This window comes from Delphinus delphis, chromosome 10 (assembly GCF_949987515.2).
Source record: "Delphinus delphis chromosome 10, mDelDel1.2, whole genome shotgun sequence".
NCBI classification, from domain to species: Eukaryota; Metazoa; Chordata; class Mammalia; order Artiodactyla; family Delphinidae; genus Delphinus; species Delphinus delphis.
Window position 1 is genome coordinate 81,563,814 of NC_082692.2, and position 26,890 is coordinate 81,590,703.

Sequence of the window (26,890 nt, forward strand, 5' to 3'; positions counted from 1 at the left end):
CTTTGTTCATTCATAATGAGGTACCTTTAAAAAAATTAATAAATAAGTCCATTAATGACAAACTGAAAAGACTGAATAAAATTATGTTAGTCACCGTGAATACACAATGATAGACACACAGGATATGGTGATATTTGGAACCAGTTCCAAAAGGAAAGCCCCTTTGGTTTAAATGAGGATTACATGAAATCACACTTACAAAATGCTCACCATGATGCCAGAAACATGGCAAGAGGCCAAAGGTTAAACCCCACCACTATTATTTTTATTGGTTAAAATGTGAGAAGAACTAATCCTTGCCTTAGCCAAAATTCAAGTTGAGGTATAGACTTTCAAAGCCCTGTTCTCATTTGTTTCTAAGGAAACTGACAGGAAGCTAAATGTTCACTCCCATAAAGCCTGCCTGCCCACAACCTGTCTTAATCTCATCTTTCACTTGATGGGTCTCCTGCTACTTCTATTCAGTGAACAGCACAAGACAATTAGGAAAAGACATTCTAGCAAAGAGGAATTCTAGGGAGATGACCAGGCAAGTCCATTTATATGTGCAGACTTAGGAAGAAGAGAAAAGAACATTTTATAAAAAAGGGTGAATCTCTTTGCAAAATATATTCAATAGGAAATATTATTAAAGGTTACAATTTGTTGAATGGGATGCTCTTAATAAACATAGTCAGGGAAAGCCTTTAAGGTCAATTCAGGTGTTCTTTTAGGGAGCATTTGTAAGTAAACACTGGCAAATGAAAATTTTGTGAGTAACAATAATATTTATTGAGCATTTACTATGTCTCAGGACCTACGATAAACACCTGCTGTCTGGCTGAGTCACCACCACAATTCCTAGAAAGTAGACACTGTTTCAACCTCTGATGGCCCGCATTTGACAGCACCCTTGCAATTGCATTCTTGACTGCAGATTCAAAATAATGGATAGCTGGTACGGTGGTAAAAAGAAGATTTACTACAGAGTAATCAGTGTTATCCTCACCTATCATTATAAGACAATAATGACCACCATCTCAACACAAAGGTTATAAGAAGATCTTTTTGCAAGATCCTAACCACATAATGTGATATGACAAAGCCACAACAATCAAGGAGGCTTACTATGCATTTAATTGCCTACAGGATTAACAGTACATGTCAATCAGTAGTCAATGGGCAGCAGTTCCCTTTTTATATAAAGTACAACTCCTTAATGGTGTAAGTAATTCACCAGGCTTTAGGATGTGATTATATAAAACGAAAAGAATAAGTTATCATATTGACGAATGGAAACACGTTGTAGCTGAAAGCACTCCAAAGCTGGCCGAGTTCAATAAAAAGCTCCGTATCTCCATTTTAGGAAGCATATCATTAGCTGAGAAAAGATTAATTTCTCCATTCACATTTCAATTTCTTTCCCGACAAGAAATAAAACTGAGTTTTTGAAATACAATCTTCTTGCTTAATCAAATGTTGAGAGTCTCATATCAATATGAATGGAATAATTAATAAACTGTGGAGATTCCAAAAACTAAAAAGTGGTGGTGCTAGATAAGTTTCGCCTGTGCTTTTATACACATCTTTGAGACAGGCCTTTTGAGTTATGTGAAAGACTTATGCCTTCATTCATTTTTTGTTTGTTTTGGTTTGTTTGTTTTGCGGTACACAGGCCTCTCACTGTCGTGGCCTCTCCCTTTGCGGAGCACAGGCTCCGGACACGCAGGCCCAGCGGCCATGGCTCACCGGCCTAGCCGCTCCGCGGCATGTGGGATCTTCCCGGACCGGGGCACGAACCTGTGTCCCCTGCATCGGCAGGCAGACTCTCAACCACTGCGCCACCAGGGAAGCCCTGCCTTCATTCATTTTTAAAGAGAACTGAAACACAACATAAAAATTAGTCATGCACACAATAGGTATTCTGTAATTATTTGCTGACTGTATACATTAAATGTAATCCATACAGGAGAAATCCGTATAATTAATAAATCTCCTGAGAAAATTATATGCAAAGGAAACAACTCCTTCCTGAAAGCACGATTACAAAAGGTAGCTCATAAAAAATGCTGCAGAAATGAATATTATCCATGTATTAAAAACTTAATTCACCAAACCAAATTTACTCTCTCAATCAGACGTAAGTTCATTTTCTGTGCAACAAAATGAGGATCTCGCTCAATAGCTTATCATTATGAATTGTTTCAGAAACAAAAGGTTTGCATTACCCACTTGAAACAAATGGTCAAATTAACAAGATTTCTATAACTACACAGCAAAACGTTCTATTGCCCAAAGAGATATAACAAAATGAATCCTTAAGAAAATATCTTCAGATTACACAGTTTCTATAAATTGTGCCTTAGAACCTGCCACATCTAGTTTTAATTCAATCTTCTAATCTTATTAATATGCATTTCCTATCTTAAAAATGCTGACTCACATATTAAAATCTCCCAAGAAGAACATCATCAAGTTAGCAAAGAGGAAAAATGCTTGGAGAAGAGATTAAATCCAACCTGGCTGGGTAGAAATCCCATCTTTGTCAATTATTAGCTGTACAACCTTGGCAAGTTTTTAACCTTATCTTGCCTGTTTAGTTGCTTTAGCAAAACAATGACGCTGCACTAAAAATGGCAGGCTTTGGCAAATGACTGAATATGATAGACATGAGAAGCGTTAAAGATGACACAGGGATATCTCAGCTGGGTAAGTAGGAAGAGCTAAGAGGGAGAAAGAGTTTGGAGCAACCAAGAGATGACAAGCTCCATCTGGGCCAGGAAAGACAGAGATACCCTTAAGTGGACGGCAAACAGAAAACCAGCAATGTGACTTTAAACACAAAGAAAGAGATTTGTAAGACGATCTACACAGAGATTACAATGGAAATCACAGGCATGGCTGATATCAGTATTTATTTTCAAAATATTTTATAAAATGTCATTTTATTTCAAGACATATTCAAATATCAATAAAGTAGAAAGGTAAGCAAATACATTTCAATCATTTACAAACTTCGCAAAGTATAATGTGAACTCTCCAAACATACAATCGACAGAATACTCATTATGAGATGTCTCTGATTTGTCTGTGAATTTGCATCATGACAGCAGTGAACCCTTTGGAATTATATGCTGCTGCTGCCGATGATGACAACAATAAAATCTTATATAGCACTTACTGCATGTTACACATATTATTCTTCTATGTAATTTTTTCCCATTAAAATACTGTAATTATAAAGTGGAGGTCCCATTTTCAGGACAGAGAGACATATGTGTGATCCAGCTTCAACCTTAACCTCAAATCTCCTTGGTAAAACTCCCAATTGTGCTGTTGGTTTTGTCAATCTTACAGAGACAAGAACGTAAACAGGGTGAAGTTTTGCCAGCTTCTTTTCGTTTTGCTCACTCCAAGCAATCTCAATGATGTGCATACCTCCTTTCATATTTACTATCAACTTGTTTCATGTTTAACCAACTAGACTTGGTACCATCTCCTTCTCCAGTACTATAAATTTCCCCTGTGACCAAAACTGTCTACTGAACAACAAAAATCAGAGGTCTTCCTTCTCCCAAAACGACTTACTGAGTAAGAGGAGGATTACTCATTCATTCAGAAAATGAGGTGCTCCGATTAGTTCTCTAAACTCTCTTTTAGCTCTAAGCAGGATCACAGTGAGGCCTTCCCAGGGCCACCCAATCTAAAGGATGATCACGGGTATGCACAGGCCAAGGCACACATGCAGCCACATCATTCTCAATCCAGTTTCATTCTCCTTAAAAACCACTCCTCAGGAACCAAAATGTCTTTTTTAAAAGTTGATCTTCATTTTTTAATTTAACTTTCTTTTATTTAAACTTGCTTCACTGTCTATCTCTTCCCCTCTGTCCACCCTGCCTTGGCATATAAATATCACCTTGCTAATTCTTCCAGAGCAAAAATCCTGTCTGACAAACACAGTATACAATTCTCACCCACAAAGTGGTGGCTAAATAAATGCTTATAAAACAAATCCATGACTAAGACGCCAATTAGTCCAGTTAAGTCCAAATCTCTTTGAAAATCTGAATGGTAAATTCTCTTAGCCGTGCTCCACTTAAGGCGGGTGGGGGGTAAGCAGCTGGCTTCCAGAATTCCCTTAAGAAGGATCCTTAGACCTGGACTACTAGAGTGTCAGCACATTTAAGAAAATAATAGGGGAAATGAGGAACAAAGACCAACCTGAACCTCACACTTCTTGCTCTCATTACCCAATCCCCAAACCAGGGGAGTATAAAACAAAAACAATCCTTTAATGTAATGATGTTAGAATACTAACCTTTACTGAGTCTATTACCACAGTTCACTGCGGAACTCTCATCCAGGTTTAAGTCTAATTTTACTGTTTTTTTTTAACCATAAAAACCAATTTTGATAGTTCTTGAGAATAAAACCAATTTTCATTTCTTAAAATACAGACTGCTCTCGGGCTTCCCTGGTGGCGCAGTGGTTGAGACTCCGCCTGCCGATGCAGGGGATGCGGGTTCGTGCCCTGGTCCGGGAGGATCCCACATGCCCGTAAGCCATGGCTGCTGGGCCTGAGCGTCCGGAGCCTGTGCTCCGCAACGGGAGAGGCCACAACAGTGAGAGGCCCGCGTACCGCAGAAAAAAAAAAAATATATATATATAGACTGCTCTCAATTTCTACATTTAGCATCTGAAAATTACAAATTTATTCCTTTCTAGAATGTAACTTTGAAGAAGAAAAAGGGCTTGCTCATCTTCCACAGCTGCATCCACCAGACCTAAAAACGTGGTTGACAATAACTATTTGTTGAAAGAAAAAATAAATATACATTTCAACTGAAATAACAGAGAAAGGATCTGGCGTATAAGCACCAGGGGGAACTCTGAAAGGGAGATAAAAGAACAATTACTAACCGAAGCACCTCATCGCCTACTCTTAAAAGAGTACAGAAAATTGGAAAATTGAAATACAGAGCACTCTCAAACTTTGCTACAGCTGCCTGGGAAAGGCCAGTGAGCAGATGCTCTATGCTTTCTTTTTTAATGGCAAACAACTGCTCTCCAAGATTGCAGGCAAAGAATGCACATGCACATCCTTCTAGAGTCCAGATCTGCACTGTCCGACAGGGTAGCCACAAGACAGCATGTGTCTTTCGAACACCTGAAATGTGGCTACTGTGAAATGAGATGTCCTGGTGATGTAATATATAAATCAGATTTGTGAGCATTAGCACAAAAATAGAATATAAAATAACCCCTTGAAAATTGTTTTATATTAATTACATTTTGAAATGATAATATTTTGGATATACTGGGGTAAACAAAATATATTATTAAAATTTATTTCACCTGTTTCTTTTTATTTTTATTAAGGTGACTTAGAAAATTTTAAAATACTTGTGTGGCTCACATTATATTTCTAATGGACAATGCTAATCCAGACTGATAACGGGAGAGTCTATATGGCAAAAGAAGGAATATTCACTGAAAAACAGCAAAATCTGAGTCCTAATTTCTCAATCTATAACTAGGGAAACTGATTAGATTTTCTACCATGTACCAGTGTGCAGTCTCCCTTAAAGGCTCTAAATAGCTTTGGGAGGTAAACACATTAGCACTGATTTACAGACAAGGAAACTGAGGCACAGAAAAGAAAAGGTACTTACGCAAAGTTACAGAGCTGATAAATGAAAGGGAAAAACACTGAACCAAAGTCAGCAGAAGCAGCTGCACAGCACAGGGATATTGGCTCGGTGCTTTGCGACCGCCTGGAGTGGTGGGATGGGGAGGGTGGGAGGGAGGGAGATGCAAGAGGGAAAGAGATATGGGAACATATGTATATGTATAACTGATTCACTTTCTTATAAAGCAGAAGCTAACACACCATTGTAAAGCAATTATACTCCAATAAAGATGTAAAAAAAACCAAAAAAGGACTTCAAAATGCACATTCTTCCCTTTCTCTCCTCCAGTCACTCAGAGGAAACTTTCCGCATGTTCTAAGAGGCTAATAAAGGATGCCAACTGTCTTGCCTGACTTACCCTGCAACGGGCTTCTCTCTGACACTTTACACTCTTCAACCAATTTTCTTGCAGCCACTAAACCACAGATAACAGAACTAGGTGAAACGGTGACTGAGAGACTTGGAAAAATTACCATAGAGTGGCACCCCATATGCTGCTATCTCATATAACAGAATAAAGTTTTCTTAATTGGACATTTTGCTCTTGCAACTCAAAGTTCTACACTGTACCTGTCACTGTTAGTATAGCCGGTGACAAACCACTACCTGTGAATTCCCTGATTTGGCCAAGCGTACGTCACCTACTATGAATTAGCTTACTTAGTCTCTTAGCAGCCTCCAGAGCTTCATGGTCAGTGTCTGCTACAAAGAATCTTTGAACTTTCACTCCGTTGTCAGACATTAGTTTCTTGCTCTGGTATTCGTGCAGGTTCAACCATCTTCTGGGGGTTAACTGAACCACCTAGAGAAATTGGGGAGAGAGATAAGGAGACTTACAACAGCATGAAAAATAACAGTCAACTTATAGGGCCAGTCTTATAGGTACCCTCAGAAGGCAATCAGCAACAGAGATTTTGGAGGCAAAAGAAATCTATAATGAATTCTTCATGCTTAATTGTTTTTCTAATCAAAAATGTTAAGGACAGGGCTTCCCTGGTGGCGCAGTGGTTGCGAGTCCGCCTGCCGATGCAGAGGACACGGCTTCGTGCCCCGGTCCGGGAAGATCCCACATGCCGCGGAGCGGCTGGGCTCGTGAGCCATGGCCGCTGAGCCTGCGCGTCCGGAGCCTGTGCTCCGCAACGGGAGAGGCCACAGCAGTGAGAGGCCCGCGTACCGCAAAAAAAAAAAAAAAAAAAAAAAAAAAAAAATGTTAAGGACAACTACACACACCCCTGAATGAATAAGGTCTGTAATTTAGTTAACAGGAATGTACCAAGGTCAATTTCCTAGTTTTGATACTGTACTCAAACCATGTAAGATGTCAACACTAGGGGACGCTGGGGGAAGAGTACACCTGTGTACTCTTGCACTATTTTTGCAGCTCCCTGTGAGTCTATAAGGACTTCAGTAAAAAGTTATTTTAAAAAATGTTAAGGACTCTGTTATATAGCATATGCTTTCCCCCATCTCCACTCCAAACAAAGCTCAAAGCATTATTTTAATAACTGTACACACAGCATGAATCATCATAAGGTATCTCAGGAAATTTGTTTCAACTCTTTGAGGTCAATGGGCCACAGACTAATCCACTTCTTTGTTGTGGTTTTTAATGGACTCTAGGTACAGTCATTATGTGTTTAATGAGATTATCTCTTTCACACACCAAAGTTGAGCACAGTAACCTGAAAAAGTCACCATTAATGAAACTACTAGTTCCTAAAAACTGCAATTTGTGTATTAAAGTAACTCTGCGTAAGAATCATGTGAAAGTGGTTTTCCAATATGCACTAATCAATTAGTTTATATTTGTGCTAGAAGAAAATAATCAAAGGACGGAGTGACATGAACAAATAAATTCTTCTCATGCTTTAGAATAAGATCGACATTCCCTATCAAATCCATAAGCCTTGTTTTTAAAAGAAAAGAAAAAAAGAAAAAAATGAATACACTTAGTTTCAGTTCTATCCATGAGTTATGATGCAAAGGAACCACAGTTCACTAGAGGTAAGATAACGATGCCATTAATGCACAAACCAACCAAAAAATCAATCACACAACTGGCTCACAATACTGGTGGTGGAAGATCACCTGACATACCTCCTAGCGGCTTCAGTCAAGGACCTCAGTGGATGTCTGAGCAACATCATGCACACCATAAACTGAGGCCCACAGGGCTTTACCACATGGAACCACTAGCTTTCAGGACCTTTAATGTGTCCTTAAAAATGTCATGTTCTTCTGGCATCTCCAAGCTACAACGCACTCATGAAGCTCTTTTGGAAGAGAGGCATTCCAAAGAGGCTCCAGAACCTTACAGCAAGACTGGGTTCTACTCAAGGACAGAGTGTGTCTTCAACTTCTTTGTGTCTTTATGAAGAATGTGATAGTGCTTGGCATACAGAAGATACTAAAAAATTACCAGTTAGATAGCCAAATAAATAAATCCTGCCTTTTGTCTTTTTTGTCCCGATATAGATAACTTTTCATTTCCAGAAACTGACTTTCTCTAAAAAAAGTAAAAGTCCTTCAGATCTAAAATAAACATAATTTACACACACTTGTAAAAAAATTCAAATTTCCACATGATCAAGCCTCAAGCTCTGTCTTTGTTCCATCCTTATAAATATTGGTAACAATGTTATTAAAATTGAAGTTGCTTGCACTTCTTCTTTAGAAACAGATAATGCTAAGATAAAAATAAACTGTCAGACAAGCAGTGCTCACAACTGTTTACTGTATATAGTTCGTTAACTGTATATGATTTGTTACTCTTATTTCTGAATTTTTAAGTCTTGATGAAATATTAGTAATTTGAAAAACACAACAATTCAAAAATGAATGTACTCGTCAATTTAGTAGTCTTTATAGCACCTCATGTAACATGCCAAGAAAAAATTCAGTTTGAGGCATTTAGTAAAAGCCCCCTAAAGAAAGAAGAGATTGAATATGATATGTGACATATTCTGGGACCACTTTTAAAAGGCCAATGGGGAAGGATCAATAGATTAAGTTTATGTTGACGTACCAATTTAAAACCATTAACAGAAGAAAAAAAGAAATACTGTTTGAAAAGGACATTTGAGAGAGACTAAAAACAGCCATAGTGTGGTCATGGTCAATTTCTTTTCATCAGAACACTCACTGTATTAATTTTAGATATGTTAATGCAATCTGCTGCAAATTAATTGCAATTGATCCAGAGACCAGCTTCATAGACATATAATACATATTGACTGTTTCTGCACTGACTCAAAATGAAAAGCTGCTTAAAGTCTGTGGCTCTTAAATTGAAAACCAACACAGTGAACATAGTTCCAAAGCCACTGCTGATACTCAAGCTATCACTTCACAAAGTGATCGTTTTACAGAATAATTACCTATATTTGTCAATCCTAAACTTGGAAGAGTAGGGTCCCTGACTGGGTCTAAGACTTCATTAACTCAACTTCATTAATTAAGAATTTGTGATACATCTAGACAGGAACAAGTTAAGTCTACTTTTGCATTTTCATGGCAAAGAAAAAAGAAGAGAAGTTACTAAGTAGAAGGATGGTGTAAAGCATGCTGCTGAATAATAATAATAACAACAATAATAATTGTTCTACCTATTATTGATGGAGCATTTCCTACAAGTTAGGTATTATAATCAGTATTTATATTATCTAATGGCCAAAAAAATCATGAGAAGTATTATTATCTTTCTCTGTAACTATCATTAATGAAAACTAACAAATATTCCTAACTGTCCTCCTTCCAGGTACTTCTTTGCCTTAGCTGAAGTTAGGTGAGGCCATGTAACTAGTTCCAGCTAATAAGGCCATGAGTACACATGGTGCGTGACACGTTAGGTCCAACATTTGATTGTCAACCCTCCCACCCACCCAAACACTCTCTCTCTCGACCTGGGAATTGGCAATATTCAAGATGGTAGCTGATCTATGAGCCAGGGGTTAAAAGTGAGGACTGAACATCCCCAGGTAAATCACAATGAATGTGCAGTGAAAAATAAACCTTTGTGGACTTTTAGCCATTGAGATTCTGGGGATTATTTGTTGCTGCTGCAGAACCTAGCCCATCTATAGCACCTAGTCTGTCCTCATAAAACCATCTTACCGTTTAGGAAACCCAGGCTGAAGGTTAGTCACTGGCCCACTATCACAGGTGACTGTAAAACTGCAAAGCTTCGACTGTAATACTACTGATTCCCTCCGTTTGTCCTCTGGCTCCACATTCCCAGAGGCCTCTTGGTGATAAATACTGAGACTGGCAGGAGCAAGATACTGCTGTCTTCAAAAGGTCAAAAATCTACCAGGAATAGGATTCTCATGAAACGCTGGCACAGCGCACGTAAGGAAAAATGCAGCTGCTCCAGGCTTTGGGAGGGAGGGAAGTGGAGATGTGAGCAGGTGCTGTCCCAAGACTCTAAAATGGCAGAAGAAGTAGTTTATTCCAATTCCTAGGTAGAGCGACCTGTTAAAACCCTAGACTAATATCTTCACTGCAGAAGTCAGGAATCTTCCAGGGAATCTATGAACTCTGGAATGTAATGGAAGAGAGTTTAAAGATCATCTGACCCAGTGCCTTTCAGTTGTTTCTGCCAGTTATTTGCCTGCTTGCCTTCAAACTGTGTTCTTTGCAACTGGCTCCTGCCTAAGTTTGAGACTGTTTGGAGATAGGACAGTGAGAAGAAGATACCAAGCTTCGGCTTCCTCTTTCTAAGTCAGGTGGCCACTCCAACAGTGACTGCATCTCCTCTGAAGCCTCAGGTCCCTCCAGACAGCCCTTCCTTCCATAACTCCAGCTCTTGCTGTCTCGCCACCGTGACTCCTGCGCCCACAAGCTGGCCTGGACTCTGCCAACACCACCCCCTTCCACTCCTTCCACTCCTCAGGCTGGTAGAAGGTTCCTAATGTTGCCAGTCTCTGGATGGCCTCCCCAGTCCTGTATGGATTCTAATTGTTCTAATACTTTTGTCATGAATTATCTTCCCTGTTAACTCCTATTAAATGACCTGTTGCTGCACAGATTTTGAAGGCGCCCCTTCAAGACATCGCAGGGGAAGAGGAATGGCAGTGGGCCATTATAAAGGCGACTTTGGACCCTTAATCTGCAGCAGTTTCCCAGGAAGTCACATGTTCCATATACTGGGGTTCCAAGGTATAGAAAGACTACTGGGATCCAACCTCCTCATTTTAGAGTCAGAGAACTTGAGGCCTAAAGATGAGAAGTAACATGCCTAGGGATCCTACAGTGAGCCAGAGGCAGAATGAGAAATGGACTAATTCCAATGTTGTTTCCTTTTTTCATACAGATTTTGGCAAAGTGACCATATCAGGAACAGCATCATGTTCTCAAAACAGCTGGAGGGGGTGGGCCCCTGGGTTTGGTTACTTCTAGATTTGTGCGCTGACCTTTCCATTGCTCCCTTCCCTTCCATGTTAATCTTTGACAGAGCAAGCATTTCTAAGCTTGGAGGGGAAGGGGAAAATACAACTTAAAAGAAAAGCAGCACATAAAGATTTAACAGCCAGTGGGAACAAGGGAGCAGAGACAGAAGAAAAAGAATGAAAAATGAGGGAAAGGACAAAGAGAACCAAGAGATAAAAAGACAATGACTAAGCAGGGAAAAATTCACAAGAAAACTCAAAACACAAAATTAGACAGCTCCACAGAAAAAAATGACACGACTGAGAAAGGATTCTTCACCCCGCAGTTTTAAAATCAGAGGTGTAAAGACTACTGAAATATCGCCATGGGAGGGAAAAAAAAAATTGATCAAGGGAGTATAGAAAGAAATGCCATTGAGCTGGGTGCCCCCAAAGGGAGAACGTGTGAGCCACATCTGACCACTGGCTCTCTGCACTCCCTGTCTTTCTTCAGCCTGACTTTCCACAGTCCCGCTTCACTCAGGCAGCATAACAGAGTCTGAGAGAGAATAAAAACTCACTAATAACCAGGAAAATAGAAATTAAAACAAAAATGAGAAGCCATTTTGCCAAAAGGAACAAAGCTGCCATTGGATAGGGGAAATAATGAAAGTTTGATAATGTCACTGGTGAAGGTATTTCTTTCTCATACACTAACCATGCAAATCAAACACCAGTATGACCACCTTCAAAAACAATGTGACAGCACTGATGGTAACCAGAACACCCACATCCTCTGAACTGTGAAGTCTACTTGTTGAGTGTTTAAACTAGCAAAACAGTCACATGTGTACCCAGGATACATACAAGGCTCTTCTGTGTAGTGTTGTACATAATAAAGGGGAAAGCTGGAAGTGACCTAAATGCCCATCAAAAAGGAGACCAGCTAATTAAACCACAATATATTCAAGCTATATGAAGCACTGAAAACTCCTGTGGCAACAGACTAGCACCACTATCCATGTGTTCCCCTCCATTCTCAGTTCTCTTGCACCTAGCGTGCCAAAACTTTCCAGCAACCCTCCAGCGCCCTTTTCCGGTGGCTGCAAGGACCTGGAAGCCACATGTGGAGACGGTGGAGTCAGAGGGTTGAAACAGCATGGATTATCAAGTTACTACATGGAGGACCCTTGCCTTTGAGTCACACACTTACATGAACAAGAAATAAACCTTTGGGACTTCCCTGGTGGTGTAGTGGTTAAGAATCTGCCTGCCAATGCAGGGGACACAGGTTTGAGCCCTGCTCTGGGAAGACCCCACATGCCACGGAGCAACTAAGCCCGTGCGCCACAACTACTGAGCCTGCGCTCCAGAGCCCACGAGCCACAACTACTGAAGCCTGCACGGCTAGAGGCTGCGCTCCGCAACAAGAGAAGCCACTGCAACAAAGAGTAGCTCCCGTGAGCCACAACTAGAGAAAGCCCGCACACAGGAACAAAGACCCAATGAAACCAAAAATAAATAAATAAATAATTTTTTTTTAAAAAAAAGAAAGAAATAAACCTTTGATTTAATAATAATAAACCTCAGTGGTCAACAGACCACTGAGATCTCAAGAATAACTTCTTCACTGACTAGTCTAGCCTGATAAGTATGGAGGCCTAACACTGACCATTCTCCAAGACACGTTACTAGAAGAAAACGGCAAGTTTCTTTCAGTATATAAAGTAGAATAATATTTATATTTCAGACACACGTGTCCACACACAAAGCAATATTCTGTATATTCCAAGGATAGACATATGAGTAAGTAAATGTATAGGAAAAGGGCCAGATGAAGTTCACCAAACTTAATGCCAGTAAATCTGAGGAGGGCAGACCAGGAACATGGTGATCAAAGGATGTTTAACCTAATCTATAATTTAAAACAAACAAATAAAAAATTATAGAAAAAAACATTTATTATTTGTGGAATGAAAATCAATTTACTCAAAAACAACACTGAGAGGAAGTCATCAAACCTAAGCTTTAACCCAAATGCACAGCCTCGAGTCTATTAACTTGCCTAGAAAATGAAGGGCTTGCACTCGTACTTAAATGTAGCAGGGGTTCTTCAAATGTGGTGTGAAATCAGGGTGGGGGAGGAAAAGCTTGCCTTCTCTGTTACACAGAACTATCACCTCTAATATAAACTCCTGCTGTTAGATAGGAAGAGGCTCTTAAACCTCATTTTGAGCTCTCAACAGCATTGACGACAGTGGAATACAAACAAGGAATTAGCTGTAAACTCAGAGGAAAATATATTTCCCTCTCATTACAGGCAAGGAAGGCAGATGCTCGGTGGGGCAGTGGCATGCCAAGAGTTGGTATGTGTTTGTTATATTTTAGTTTTTGCCAATGTTATTCTGTATGCAAATTAGCACCCATAAATCTACCTTAGTCACATTACCTAGGAAATACTAGGCTTCAAATAAACGTGTTGGTGCAAATGAAAAGACAGCTATAACTTGATGTGTCTCAATATGAGTACCATAAAATAAAAGGCCTGCTTGCTTAAAACAGGCACTGATAAAGAAGCCACTTCACTGTTGCCCTGGAAAAGAGATTAAGTAGAATCTCGTTTATAAGAGGAAGATAACAATAACAACAATGATAATAACAGCACTTTTCTGTTTAGCCCTTAATATGAAAACACCAGCATGTGAACTCCTGCTTTACAAAGAAAACATGCTGAAGAGACAGATAAAGAAAAGCAGCATCATGATTAGAAATCTAAGCCTATGGAAAGGAAAGAATAAAGTCAGACTTGGAAGAAAGAGCAGGAATGTGAGTACCGAGGCTCTGTTATATTTTACGTGCGTTCAGGCTAACGTGTGGGGCCTTCATGTGGAGCCTTCATATGGGTAACCTTTGAAAATATAGCATCCTTTTTGTCGAGCTGGCCACTTGCCATTTACACTATCCCCATTTTGCACACTGTAAAGAAATTAATTAACCAATTAATGAGCCCCCTGTGGCGGAGTCCCTAAGCTCTAACAGGGGTACAGAGGGAAGCTACCCTCTAAGGATGAGAGAAATAGCTGAAATGAGTTTCATCATTTACAAGGGAGGAAACTAACAGGCCCATCCTCATAGGATGCTGTGAGGATTGAGTACAAGTCAATCAGAACAGCGCCCAGCATATAATAACTACCAAAAAAAAGGTTAGCTACTGTTATTTAATATAGAAATACAAAGCAGGAGAAAAGGGTGACAAGGAGACACTGAGGAATTGATAGAATGAAAATAGTAGGTGATCATATAAACAATAAAGAAGAGCCCTTGGTGTCCTGCTGCTCACTTTAAATGCATTTGGGGAGGTATTTTTAAACTCTAATAGTGGAATGTAATACTTAATTCACTCAACAGTCACCAAACAGTAATTTACAAGAGGAAGGACCACACAAATCTCACATTTGAAAAGCATCTAAAATGTGTTATCTGTGCTAGGTAAATTTATTTTCCATCTCATTTGAGCAGAATATCCCCATGTCACAGACGAGGAAGTGTGAAGGTGAAAGAAGTTAAGAAATGTGTCTAAGGCCATTCAGCTAGTTAAGTGAGAATCAAGATTTGTATCCAAGTTCTCTGCCTAAAATACCTATGAGTTTTCCATTATTACTTTTCTTTTTTTGTCTTTCTGTGAATCTTATGTCAATCCTTGGAACTACCACAGATAAAAACTATACTGCCATTCCTGACCTAAAAATACCTAGTTTTCTATTTAAAAGAAGGGGAAATTAAGCAGCTGACAAACTGGGAACACTAATAAAGATGGTGTGGTACCTGAAAAAACAGTGTTGATGGGATGTGGTATTTAATTAGAGTAGATGGCTAGAGAGGAAAAGTACTTTAAAAAGTTTACTGATTGTTGGGCCGTACCCTGAAGGCCTACAAGGCCTGTGCTTGCCCAGCTTCAAGACCAAAGAAACAGCCTAGAGTCAGCAACAGAGACATTAATAGTTTAATGGATGGAGGAGCTTATAAGTCTGAAGCAAGGTCCTGGAGTGACGCCTCACCACGTGCAGCAGACAGCGGGGAGGACATGGCGGCAGTCTTCACTGGGGTGGGGTGGGGGGGATTACCAGTTATAGGGGAACTGACGTCAGGTGGACTCATTAGTTACCAGGGAAACCAGTAGAGGGGTTTCCTCACCATCCCTTGCATAAGGCCAATCATTAGCTGGGGCCTGGGCAAGTATGTAAGAAGGTCAATCAAGTGAGTAGGGTGTAGGTGAAGCAGCCACTGGTCAGGCCAGGGATGTACAGAGAGCAAGAGAACAGCCATCTTGAGTGGCCTGACCATACACTGATCAAGAGAAATAATACTTGAACTCTTCTTTACAACAAACTAGGTGAGGCTCAGACTAGGAGCCTGAGGCCATTTGTGCCCCTCTTACAAGGCATCTCTGAGAGTACCGCTTCTCTAAGGCCCCACAGTAAGGGGGGGGCAGCATCTGTTACAAAAATAAAATAAAATCATCTGTCCTACCAGGGAAGAATAGAAAGTTGAGCTTTCAGACTCTCTAGACACTGGATCATAGCCGGTTGCTATTTTAGATGTAATTCTTAGAGTGCCACGACAAGGTCTCCTATTTTAAAACTACACCAAATACTAGCTGACATGTGTAAGTGCTACAAAGCTGTGGAAGCCGTACTAGACACTAGAAAAGCATTACATCAATTAATTCTCACAACCACCCTACGAGGAAAGAAACCAGCAGAAGCCCGTTTTATAGATGAGCAAATTAAGGCACAGGAAAGCTAAGTGGTTAGAGGCAGAGCCACATTCCAATCCAGGTGTGTGTGCCAGAGTCCAGAGTCTGTGCTCTTCACTGAGGTAGAAATTGTGAATTGCCTCCCAGCCCACAAAACTGGGTCCTGGGCAGTGAAATTAACTGGGGCAGGAGGAGAAGTGGAATGCTCTGCTTTACAGATTTCACTGCAGGACATTTACAGAGCTGAACTGAAAATGAGGCAACTGTGAGAAGCCAAGCAGCATGTCCCAAGGCAGGAAAGGCTCAGTGTGACCAGAACAAGGGGGAATCCTGGAAAGCATTAGGGTGGAAAGGTGAGCAGGGACCAGACCATGCAGGTGCTTGTAAGCTATGGTATGGAGTTTAGATTTTGTTTTTATTCATGGGGTGTGAGAAGATCAAATTCACATTTTAGAAAAGTCACTCTGTCTTCTGTTTACAGAAAGAAACCAATTACAAGAGGGAAGCATTAAACCAGACTAGAGTCTGCAATCTTTTTCTGTAAACAACCAAACAGTAAATATTTTAGGCTTTGAGACTAGATAGTCTCAGTTGCAACTATTTAACTCTGTCTTTGTAGCACAAGCAGGCTTACATAATACATAAAAGAATGGGCAGGGATGTGTTCCAATAAATCTTTATTTACAAAAACAGGATGTGGCTAGCAGGCCACAGTTTGCAGACTCCTCACCTAGACCACAGAGAAAGTGGTGGAGGGGGAAACAGAGAAGAATGGAGGGATTCTTCACAGAGTTTGGTGATGAAGCAAAGCCTACTCATGGATTAGATATGGGTTATAAAGTAAAAAGAAATCTAATATTAGACACACATACACATGCACACAACACACACACACATTTTACAAGGTTAATTCATTTAAGCCTATTGAGTTTTATGTACCTGCTAGTCATAAAAAGCATTTCTTTAGGAACAACCTTAACCTTGGATTTTTTTGCTCAAATTGGCCTTTGCATTACACTTAATTATTGACACTTCTGTACATCATTCCACAACATCAGAGCTGCTGGGTCTTTGATCTTACAACCTTCTTCCATTATTTAATATTGATCCCAGCAGGCAACAGGCAAACTGCCCTGCTATAGCACTCTCCTGCTACAGTGGCCCATCTGCAGCTTCTCTCCAAGGAGAAAACACAAGGCCTCCCTTGATTAAAGAGGCAGCAAGCAGGAATAGTAAAAGGGAAGAAATAAAATCTAAGGATAAATAAAATGTGGCATATCCAATGGAATTCCACAAAATGCTTCAAATGAATAAGCCGGATCTTAAAATAGATCAATGCAGACATACTTCCAAAGCAAAACAGAGAGAGGGAAAAGCAAGCAAGTGACAGACAAGAGGGACACATAACAGAATGTATACTTAAACAGGAAAAAATAATAATATTAAACAATCTTACAGAGATAAATAAAGGGGTTCAGCGTATGCCACTGCAAAACATGCCATTCAGATATAAGGATTATTTTGAGCTGAAGGTAAACAAAAAGAAGCAGACACAACAAAAACTCTCTGCTCAAGGGGGCTTCCCTGGTGGCGCAGTGGTTGAGAGTCCACCTGCCGATGCAGGGGACACGCGTTCGTGCCCCGGTCCGGGAAGATCCCACATGCCGCGGAGCGGCTGGGCCCGTGAGCCATGGCCGCTGAGCCTGCGCGTCCGGAGCCTGTGCTCCGCAACGGGAGAGGCCACAACAGTGAGAGGCCCGCGTACCGCAAAAAAAAAAACAAAAAAAAAAACCTCTCTGCTCTTGACCACCCTTCCCTCCTGTCCCTGACACACACACACACACACACACACACACACACACACACGGAGACAGCACCAGAGGGATCACACAATGAACCTACTAACTAGTCCTTACCTCCCATCTATTTACCTTCCCACAATTTGCTCCCCCTAGAAGCTCAAAGTCCTTTTCCTTTGTCCTGTCACTCCCATACACATTTACTGTTCTCTTAAGATGCTACAGGGCTTCCCTGGTGGCACAGTGGTTGAGAGTCCGCCTGCTGATGCAGGGGACATGGGTTCGTGCCCCAGTCCGGGAGAATTCCACATGCCGCCGAGCGGCTGGACCCGTGAGCCACGGCCACTGAGCCTGCGCGTCCGGAGCCTGTGCTCCACAACGGGAGAGGCCAAAAAAAGATGCTACAAAAGCCCGAGTTCTGACCATCCTTTTGAGTTACTCATCACTGAGTGCTCCCATGTGTGTGTACACTGCACCTGTTACTAAACTTCTATTTGTTTTTCTCTTGTTTTTTCTAAGTTGCAGGACCCCAGACAATGAACCTAAGATGGGTAGAGGAAAATAGTTTTTCCCTCCCCAACATGTATATGCCAAGCTGGCACAGCCTCATCAAGCTAGTGTGAGGCATCCATCCGTGTGCTCAGGCCCTTCCAGAACACCAGCACTACAGCTGTGCAGAACAGGTGAGCTCAGGGACGGAGGGGAGGATACAGGTTTGCACCCATGAACTGTCTCAGGTTTGTGTCAGGTGACTTGCTATTATGTCAGGTTCATGTTCATTAAAGTCGAGCTTCTGCTCATTTCTAGCATAACTCTGGAAGTACTTTCCTGAAAATTAGGTCATCGTTTCACCTCATAAAAATGTATGTGTGTGTGTGTGTGTGTGTGTGTGTGTGTGTGTGAGATTTTCTCCACTCACTCAAGTGAGTCTCTGTGGAAGCAAAAAGGGCTTTGGGGTTCCAAGAATAGCTTTCATGCAAAGTGCTCACTGGAAAACAAATTCAAAACAGTGCAATAATACAACAGCCAGGACTCAACCTTGTATTCTGGGGCCATTAATTGCTCAGCTAACCCCAGCCAACCATTTTACACATTTACACATGCCATCAGAGTAGATTATGTATAACACTCAGAGAAGGGAAAATGCGAGATATTTTTCTTCAGCAACCTTGCCCAAAGGTGTGAGAAGACTTACAGGGGTGTATTTCAAGAACTCCACCTCCAACGAGCTTGTGACACTAAGCGAGTAAAGCAGAGATACTAGTAAAGCAGAACACTGAACTTTCCAGGATTGCTGGGAGGATAAAAACAGATAAGGTATGTGAAGGCACTTTGTTGTATGTGTTCAGCACGGCCATTACGAGGAGTCACATGTGTCAACTCAGTGCATCAGATTCAGCTCCCCAGTAGAGCCTGCCACCTTCCCTGCTCCATCCCCTTCAGTTCCCAATTTGCTAGCTCTCCTTAAATTACTCCCTGAAGTCCCTTCCAATAAATTCAGTAGAAAGCTTGCAAGGGGCAGACTTTATTTCAATCAACCCACTCATGCTCCTTCTAACAATCTTAATAGCACTCAACAGTTTAGGATACATTTGAGTTTAATGGGATTTACCCAATACAAATAGACTTCTCATGGCTTCTTTATAGTAGCAGCTTTGAGTGACCTAGCTAACTCAATCTCACAGGTTCGCCTGTCACCTTGGCATGCTGAAGAAATGACTCAATAGTAAATGATCGACCTTTGCTGGGGAAATTCCTGAGATCGTCTGACATTTTGAAGGTTTGCTGTACAGAATGATAATTGGCGTCTGCAAGGTTCCAAGTGCACTATTTATGTTTAGAAGGAGACTTTATTCTTGTTGATGAATGAAATATTACTACTCTGGAGAATGAGGTCTTAGATTGTCTATTAAGAAAGATATCAACATTATTGAGAGTGTCCCTTTCTTCATGTTTCCATTGTCAGAATTCCCACTTATAGGAGAAATTAGAATCTCAAGTGTTAAATCTGATTGCCCAATATTCTATGTAAATGTCCTACTTATGAAAGAAAAGCACGTGCCAGATCTTTTGATTCATATTAGTCACCTGTTCTCTTGCAGTAATCTGAGTTTCTTTAGCCAAAGTTGGGAAGGCAGAGAATCGCTAAATTTTACATATATCTGTATGAACAACACATAGAAGTGAATCTTCAAGGCAAGCTTTCAGAAAACTAGATAACATGAAATGTCAAAATAATCCCTGAAAAGATAATTTATACCACAGCATAGGATACATGACATTCACTTGGCTCCAGGAAACTTTTGAAAGAAATACTGTGATTCATCTGAAAAGTCCACTGTGATAACAGAAAAATCCGAAAAGCACACACAGACAAAAGGACTCTTGCAAAATAGCCAATGTGACACTTAATATCTGAGCAGCAAATAATATTCTTATCATGCTATATCCTCTTAAAATTGAGAGATTCAAAGAAACCTAAGAAATCTCAACGAAGTTTAATGCTAATCATTTTTCTTTCAAGAACCTAGAGTAAAATGTTATACAATATTACTACAATTGAACAACTGGTCCAAACTAAAAGTTAACAGAGAAAATGAGAAACAAAAGAGCAAAATATGATGTACTGCCTGGTAATGTCATGATGAAGCGTTCAGGAGTTGATAGTGAGAAATGAGCTTAAAAGGGTGAGGCTGAAGACTTGGTCACCCGTCTTTGCCCTACCGCTTATTGGCAGATGACCTTTTACCTTCTTTACTTAAGTTAAATGAGACTATCAACCACCACAACCTTACAAGGTTGTGGAAAAGTGAAATGAAAAATTTCTGTGAAATCCCTCTTCAATCTGGTCTGGGATCAAGAAACAACCCCAGAAAGGCAAAAAATGCTGCCACGGTGGGAAGATGGTGCTGTTACTTTCCAGGCAGCCAGATCCAGCCAGCATCCAGTGGCTACCCAAGGATAAATAGCCTAAATAACTCTCCCTTGTTGGTCCTCACTCTCTTTTCTTGAGAAGCTCCTCATTTATCTCTAGTGGAGGACAGTCACCTCAAAAGTGATCTCTACAGATCCTGCCATCTTTGAGGCACCTGAGCTTCCCAAGGCAGAGGATATACCCAAAGGAAGTACTGCCACAATGATAGCTGGAGAAGTAACCCAAGACCCTGAGACCAAGCCCCCTCCCAAAAGCAACCCACCTAGTAAACATAACCTACTCTACAGGGTTAGAACTAGAGCTAAGCAGAGTGGGGACGCAGAAAGGAAGAACACAAGATTGGACCAGAATGTCCAAACAAACCAGTCATAGCAGCACTGGAGAAAATAATAAAGAAGAAGGGAATGCACCTAGCAGACCAGAAGTTGAGGAAAATCCCTGACTGAAGAATGTCAGACAAATAAGAACTAGACTGAAATAGAATCCTACAGCTAAAACAGCCAGGACAGGACTATACCAAAAGTGGGAGTAACTCTGATTATACTTTAAACTTGAAGGCTGGATATACAGGGAGCACAGGAGGGGGCCAAGGCAACCATTAGGATAACTGACATGACGTAGCACAAGATGTGCTAGACTAAACAGTAGTTGTGGGGTACCTGGGCCCAAGGGATGACACAGTGGTCCAGGAGACCTCTGATACCATGGGAAAAGACCAGTTACTGACACATTCCATGGGGCTACACCCTCTGCCCCTCTCATACAGTCACCGATGACAGGATGCTAAGCACAAAATTAATAATAATTAAACAACGGAGGCCCATCAACATCATGAAAGAGAAACAAACAGAAGAACTAATAACTGAGGGAAAAAAGCTCAGAGAGAACAAAGCACAAAACTGTGCTTTAAGAAGTGTAATACATCAGACATATCAGAAAATATTACATCAATCAAAAAATTTAACTAGAAATCTTGAAAATTTAAAATTGATCATTGAAAAAAAAACAGGCAAGAAGAGACAGGTTGAAAGTAAAGGGAATATATTCGGAAAATAAATTAATGCACTAGAAATTGGAAGAGAGACGTTCATGGTCAAATATTTGCCAAATACATAATTTTACTTCCTTCAATTTTACTTTACTTCCTGTTGAGAAGAAATTCTCAACACACATTATCTTATTAAAGGTTATGAGAAGTCCAACCATTTAAAAAATACGCGTATTTAGATACATTTTACAGTCTTCCCCAAACCAATTTTTACTTGACATCTGCTTTAGTTCCCATGGAACTAGTCACTCCTTTAGGAAATGCCACAGACTGCAAACAAATTCAAGTACACAACTAACCATAACACCAGAAAGAAGGAAACAGGAGTTGTTTCACCTTTGTGTGAAAGTACTTTTGTTTATTCTGGTATTTCCACTTATCTTCTCATTGTTCTGCACAACCTCTTTGGGATTCAGTGCAGCAGATCTAAAGAGAGAGAAAGAGGGCACACACTTGGGCCTATCAGTGATGTGCCAGTTATTAAGCTATTTTTTATCAGCTCCAAAACCTCCTTTCTAGGTGCCCACCACTCTGTCGGCTGAAACTCTGCAAATTACCTTCTTCTTTGCCAGCTGGCTTCCCTTTAGATTCTGCCAACATGTGGCACCACTGCGAGACTAGAAGGCTGGAGGATGGAGAAAGTATCTGCTCCTTTCGGTGTATAATGTTCTTTCATCAGAGCCCCGAGCCACAGCTCTTCACCCTGGATGTAGCAGTGAGTTCCAAGAGCAGTTGATTTCAGTTTATAAAGTTCTGCCTACACTCCTAGAACAGCCATCAGAGCCAGCTAGGCAGTGCCTCTTCCTTAATGCTCTGGGTCCCAGCACTGCAGGATTCCTCCTCCATGTTTCCAAGTTCTTGGAGAGTTCCAATCATTTCCTTTTATTCCAGGGGTGGTAGCTGCTTCCTGCAGTTACAATCCCTGCTTTAGTCAGGGTTCTCTTTTTGCCCCTGCAGTCCTCCAACATTTCTTTAATCAATTTGCTACATTAAATTATCCCTGTTAAAATGATTAGCGCAGTTTCTATATTTCTGACTGGACTCCAATGCTAAAGCAGGAACGGAAAGTATGAATACAGAGAAATTTAGACAATGCTGTCCCCCTGTTTTGTAATTCCTCACTTGTAACTAATATTATATATTTATAGAGCTAGAATGCCAGGTCCATCAGGCACACACTTGTTTTGTTCACAGATAAATGCCAGTGCCTAGAACACTGTATGATACACAGCAGGTACTCAATTCAGTTTTTTTTATGGAATAAACGCATTTATGAATGTTCAAGATGGACAAAGATACATCTACTCCCAAATTCTCTCAGGCAGACTCTGATATGCAGTTAGAAGGAATATTTTGACAGGCTATTTGGGGTGAGCCTCCCTGTTTATATATTTTCTCTGGCTGCTTTCTCACTACAAGTGCAGAGCTGAGTAGTCACAACAGAGACTGCACGGCTGCAAAGTCTAAAATATCTACTCTCTGGTCTTTTAAGAAACAACTTGACTACCCCCTTCCTTAGTATGAGATGGGGACAAACTACTTGAGAGTCCAGAGGAGGAAACTGCTCCTCATACCCTCCTACACCAGTATGGAGAGTCCCACAGGAGAGTTTTTTACCTCACTAGCTAAGTAAAAACATACAAGTGTCCTTCCAGTGCAGATACACTAAGACATTACTTCACTAAGTAAAATCGTGCTATGGAGTTTGATAAGCCTCTGTGACTGTCATCAGCAACAACCTGCTAGCCCATATCGTATGTCCTTTCTTACCAGTCCAGATCATGGGAGAAGAGGTCTACTTCTAGAGAGATAGGGCAAAAGAAAAGGGAGGGGAATTCTGAGTATGCTGTTTTATTTCCCAAATGAGAAAATGCAAAACAGCCATGGATTAACTCAGCATGTGATTCCATGACAGGGAATCAGGTGGAAATTTTCACCCAGGGGCTATCAAATCGAAGTTTTGAGCACATTTTCTGCAGAGCGCCACACATAGTCCACTTCCCTGAGAATAGTTCCTTCTCTAAAACTACAACGGTGAAAGCAGCATGAGAAGCTCCAGATGTAAATTTCACTTTTTTCTAAGGCTTTCTCTGCTAATTCCAGACGTGCTCCTTCTCCTCACACTAATATCATTTCATTATGAGAAAGTCTCAAGAGCAGACACTAATTTTCACAAATCCTCATCTATATCAAGTACTGAAAGAGTGTGTCCCGTTATTGATGGAAAAAGAAGACTAGTCATGAGTAGAGTCCCCCAGCCTCATCTCATCATTGAACAGCAGCATATCCAGAAGCAGCACCAACTTTGTCCCATACAAAACTTGCCTAACTCAGCTTATTAGATAAATGGCCTTTTAAAAGTTTGTTTAAATTTATAGGTGTGGCTTATAAAATAAACTTTATGCACAGAATGCTACACCCCGAACTGGCAAGGGTGCTCTCCTCTGAGGAAGGGGACGGGGGTGTGGGAGATTTCATTTTCTTTATAATACCGGATGCTTTTTTACATCTTGTCAAGGGCTGCTTTCACACTGCAGTTGATAGAGCTGAGTGGTTGCAACCAAGAATGTAAGGACCAGGAGCCTAAAATATTTACTACACGGTCCTTTACAGAAAATGTTTGCTGACTCCCACCAAAACCTGTATCGGCATTCCACTCCCAGGTTAACCTTTCTCACTACAGTCCATCATCTTCCCTCATAGCATCTCTCAAAGGGCAACTGACTACATATTTGTGTGATTTGTCAATGTCTGGGCATCCCAAGAGACTATGATGGCCTCAAAGGCACAAACCGGGCCTGATGCCTTCACCAATGCATCCCTCGTGCCTGGACAGTCCTGGCACGTACAAGGTGCACTGTAAGTATCTGCTGAGTGATAACTAATTTATTAGATGTAAAGACCACAGACAAAATGATCTCAATCTAAAACTGGGGCCACCAAACTGCCTTCAATGGGAGACAAATAACAGTAGTTCTTGTGACAATAAATTATATTAGACAAGGCCAGGCACTTCCTGGGCTAACAGTTCAGTAGTCATGTTTCTAGAATGATATAGTTTTTAGTCTATATGCCCACCATTTATCTCTAAGACTCCAAAGCTAAGAAGCTTCTTTCTACATTCTGCCATATATTATCTACAAATGGCAGTTCAAACACAAACTCTACAGGGAACATGTACCTCAGAGCACATTTATTTAGCACCTACTACGTGTCAGGCATGCTTAGACACACAGTAAGGTGATTAAAATCATGGACTTTGGAGAGAGAGACCTGCTTTTGAGCCCTTGTCCCGCTATGATGATGACCATGATCATTAATGGGAAGTGACCAGGGGAGGTGACTCTGTCCCAGTATGTTAATTTAGAAACAGCAAGGTAGGAAAAGGATTACCCCCAACTGCACATGGAAAACTGAAGCACAGGGAGACTAGACATGTTTCCAAGGTCTTAAGAATTCAAACCAAATTTGTGGAGCCCATAAGCTTAATCACTATCCTGTCAGGTTATCATCTGTCATCAGTGAGATCCTCCCTTTGAAGTATGCATCACAGTGCCTAACACAAAAGACACTCAGTAAATGCTTTTATTATAACTATTACATTGCCATAAACATCTACACAGTCAAGAAAATAACCTATTTGGTATTTCATGGATGTAATGAATGTGTACAACGATGCTTTATAATTCTTCATATTCAAATACAAATCTGAGTTGTACAATTTTGCTTTTCCACTGCCCTCATCCCTAGAACCCACAAGTGTAAAAGGATGAATGTACAGGTACTGCATTTTTTAATTAATGTGCTTAAGCCATAAACCAAAATGCAAGAACAAATTAATAATGAAAAGTAAAACGTTTTTAAGGTTATTCAAAAGGACATGATTATATTTTTCTGGCTGTTTCACAGGCTGATTCAGGTAAAACTTCTCTAATTCCATGTTAGATAGAATTACTAGCAGGATGTATCCATTAAATATTTATTATATCAATATTCAAAAACATTGCAATACATTGCAATCAGTTTCTGTAGTGAAATCATTTACACAGAGGTCAAACCTTTAAAACACTGAAACAGCAAATGGATTTTGCATGTTTTCAAAAACCAAGTTCTAAACCCAAATCCATACGGTTAATATACCCTGACTCCTTCATTGTATATTTGATTTCCTCATGTCTTATAACCTATAGAATAGTGTTAAGTCCCCAAGTCTACATGAAATTAAGGATATATTCCATAATGAAATGCCAGGAAAATAATCTAGTTGTAATAAATATCAATTAAAGAACAATGCTTCCAATCAGTGTCAACAAGTTTTCCTGGCAACAGTAAAGCCTAAACGTGTCTAGGCAAATAAAGAAAAGTAAGATTTCAATGGACAGCTGTTTAATGCACTGGGTAGGATGGGAAGAGTCCTCAAAGGGAAAGCTGTATAAATGTGGCTCTTATTCAGTGCAGTCCCGTTCCTTAAAGGATGGAATTCTCTCCAGTTTCTGTCTCATTTTGATTACTCTATAACACCTTCAAATATTTTAATATTTTTGAAATTTTTTCTTATTTTGTCAAGAAGTTATCACTGTTTTATGTGTTATCTGTTAGTCCAATACAAGCTACTCCATTACTGAAATAAAGTGTCCATTCTATAACCATGGGGTTCAGAAGAGGACAAAGTTCCAGATGTGGTCTGAACAATATGGAACAGAACAGAAACACATCTCCATCCTGGACAAACCTCTATAAATTACCTAGGCCTAATAATGTAACAGCTTCCTTTTGTATCCACAGAGACCCCGTGTCATCTACTCAGTAAACTGCAGTGCTCAGTGTATCATTAAAAGCTCTTTGGTGCCATGGTAGAAAGGGATTCCTCTTTCCTTTGCCAATTCTTGACCAGGACCACTACCATCATCAAGGTTCTAGTCAAGAGTCTGTAGGACTCTAAGCAGATTTCAAAATTCTAGCCTAAACAAACTATTATTTCTCTTATAAGTAGTTTATTTTCATCTTCTCATTCTAACCGACTACACTCAATAATTTGCTCCTCAGTACAAATAAAAATTTCAGTGGTATTTTAGTCACAAGAGTCAATAAACAATTGCCCAGACAGAACCTAACTCAACTGAGATAAGCTAACTACTCACCGGTTAATTATCCCTTTAACTAAATTAGGGTTCAATCTTTGGGCTAACACAAGTATTTCTTAACCTTACCCCTACCAAGTTCATGCCAGTCAACTTGATAGAACACAGTAGCAGGAAAATGGTATTTTTCACATCTCCTTTACTCAGGAATTTAGTGGAACTCAGTCCAGACG

The 26,890-nt window shown here is 40.4% G+C and overlaps 1 protein-coding gene across 2 annotated transcripts in view; it reads right to left on the reverse strand.

The window, feature by feature from the left end:
* Window positions 1-26,890, reverse strand: part of SUCLG2 (succinate-CoA ligase GDP-forming subunit beta) — a 245,659-nt gene that overhangs the window by 195,489 nt on the left and 23,280 nt on the right. For both annotated transcript variants that reach the window (XM_060022865.1, XM_060022864.1), the window contains exon 2: window positions 6,333-6,474. In XM_060022865.1, coding sequence (XP_059878848.1) covers window positions 6,333-6,474 — 142 coding nt within the window. The remainder of the gene's footprint in view (window positions 1-6,332; window positions 6,475-26,890) is intronic.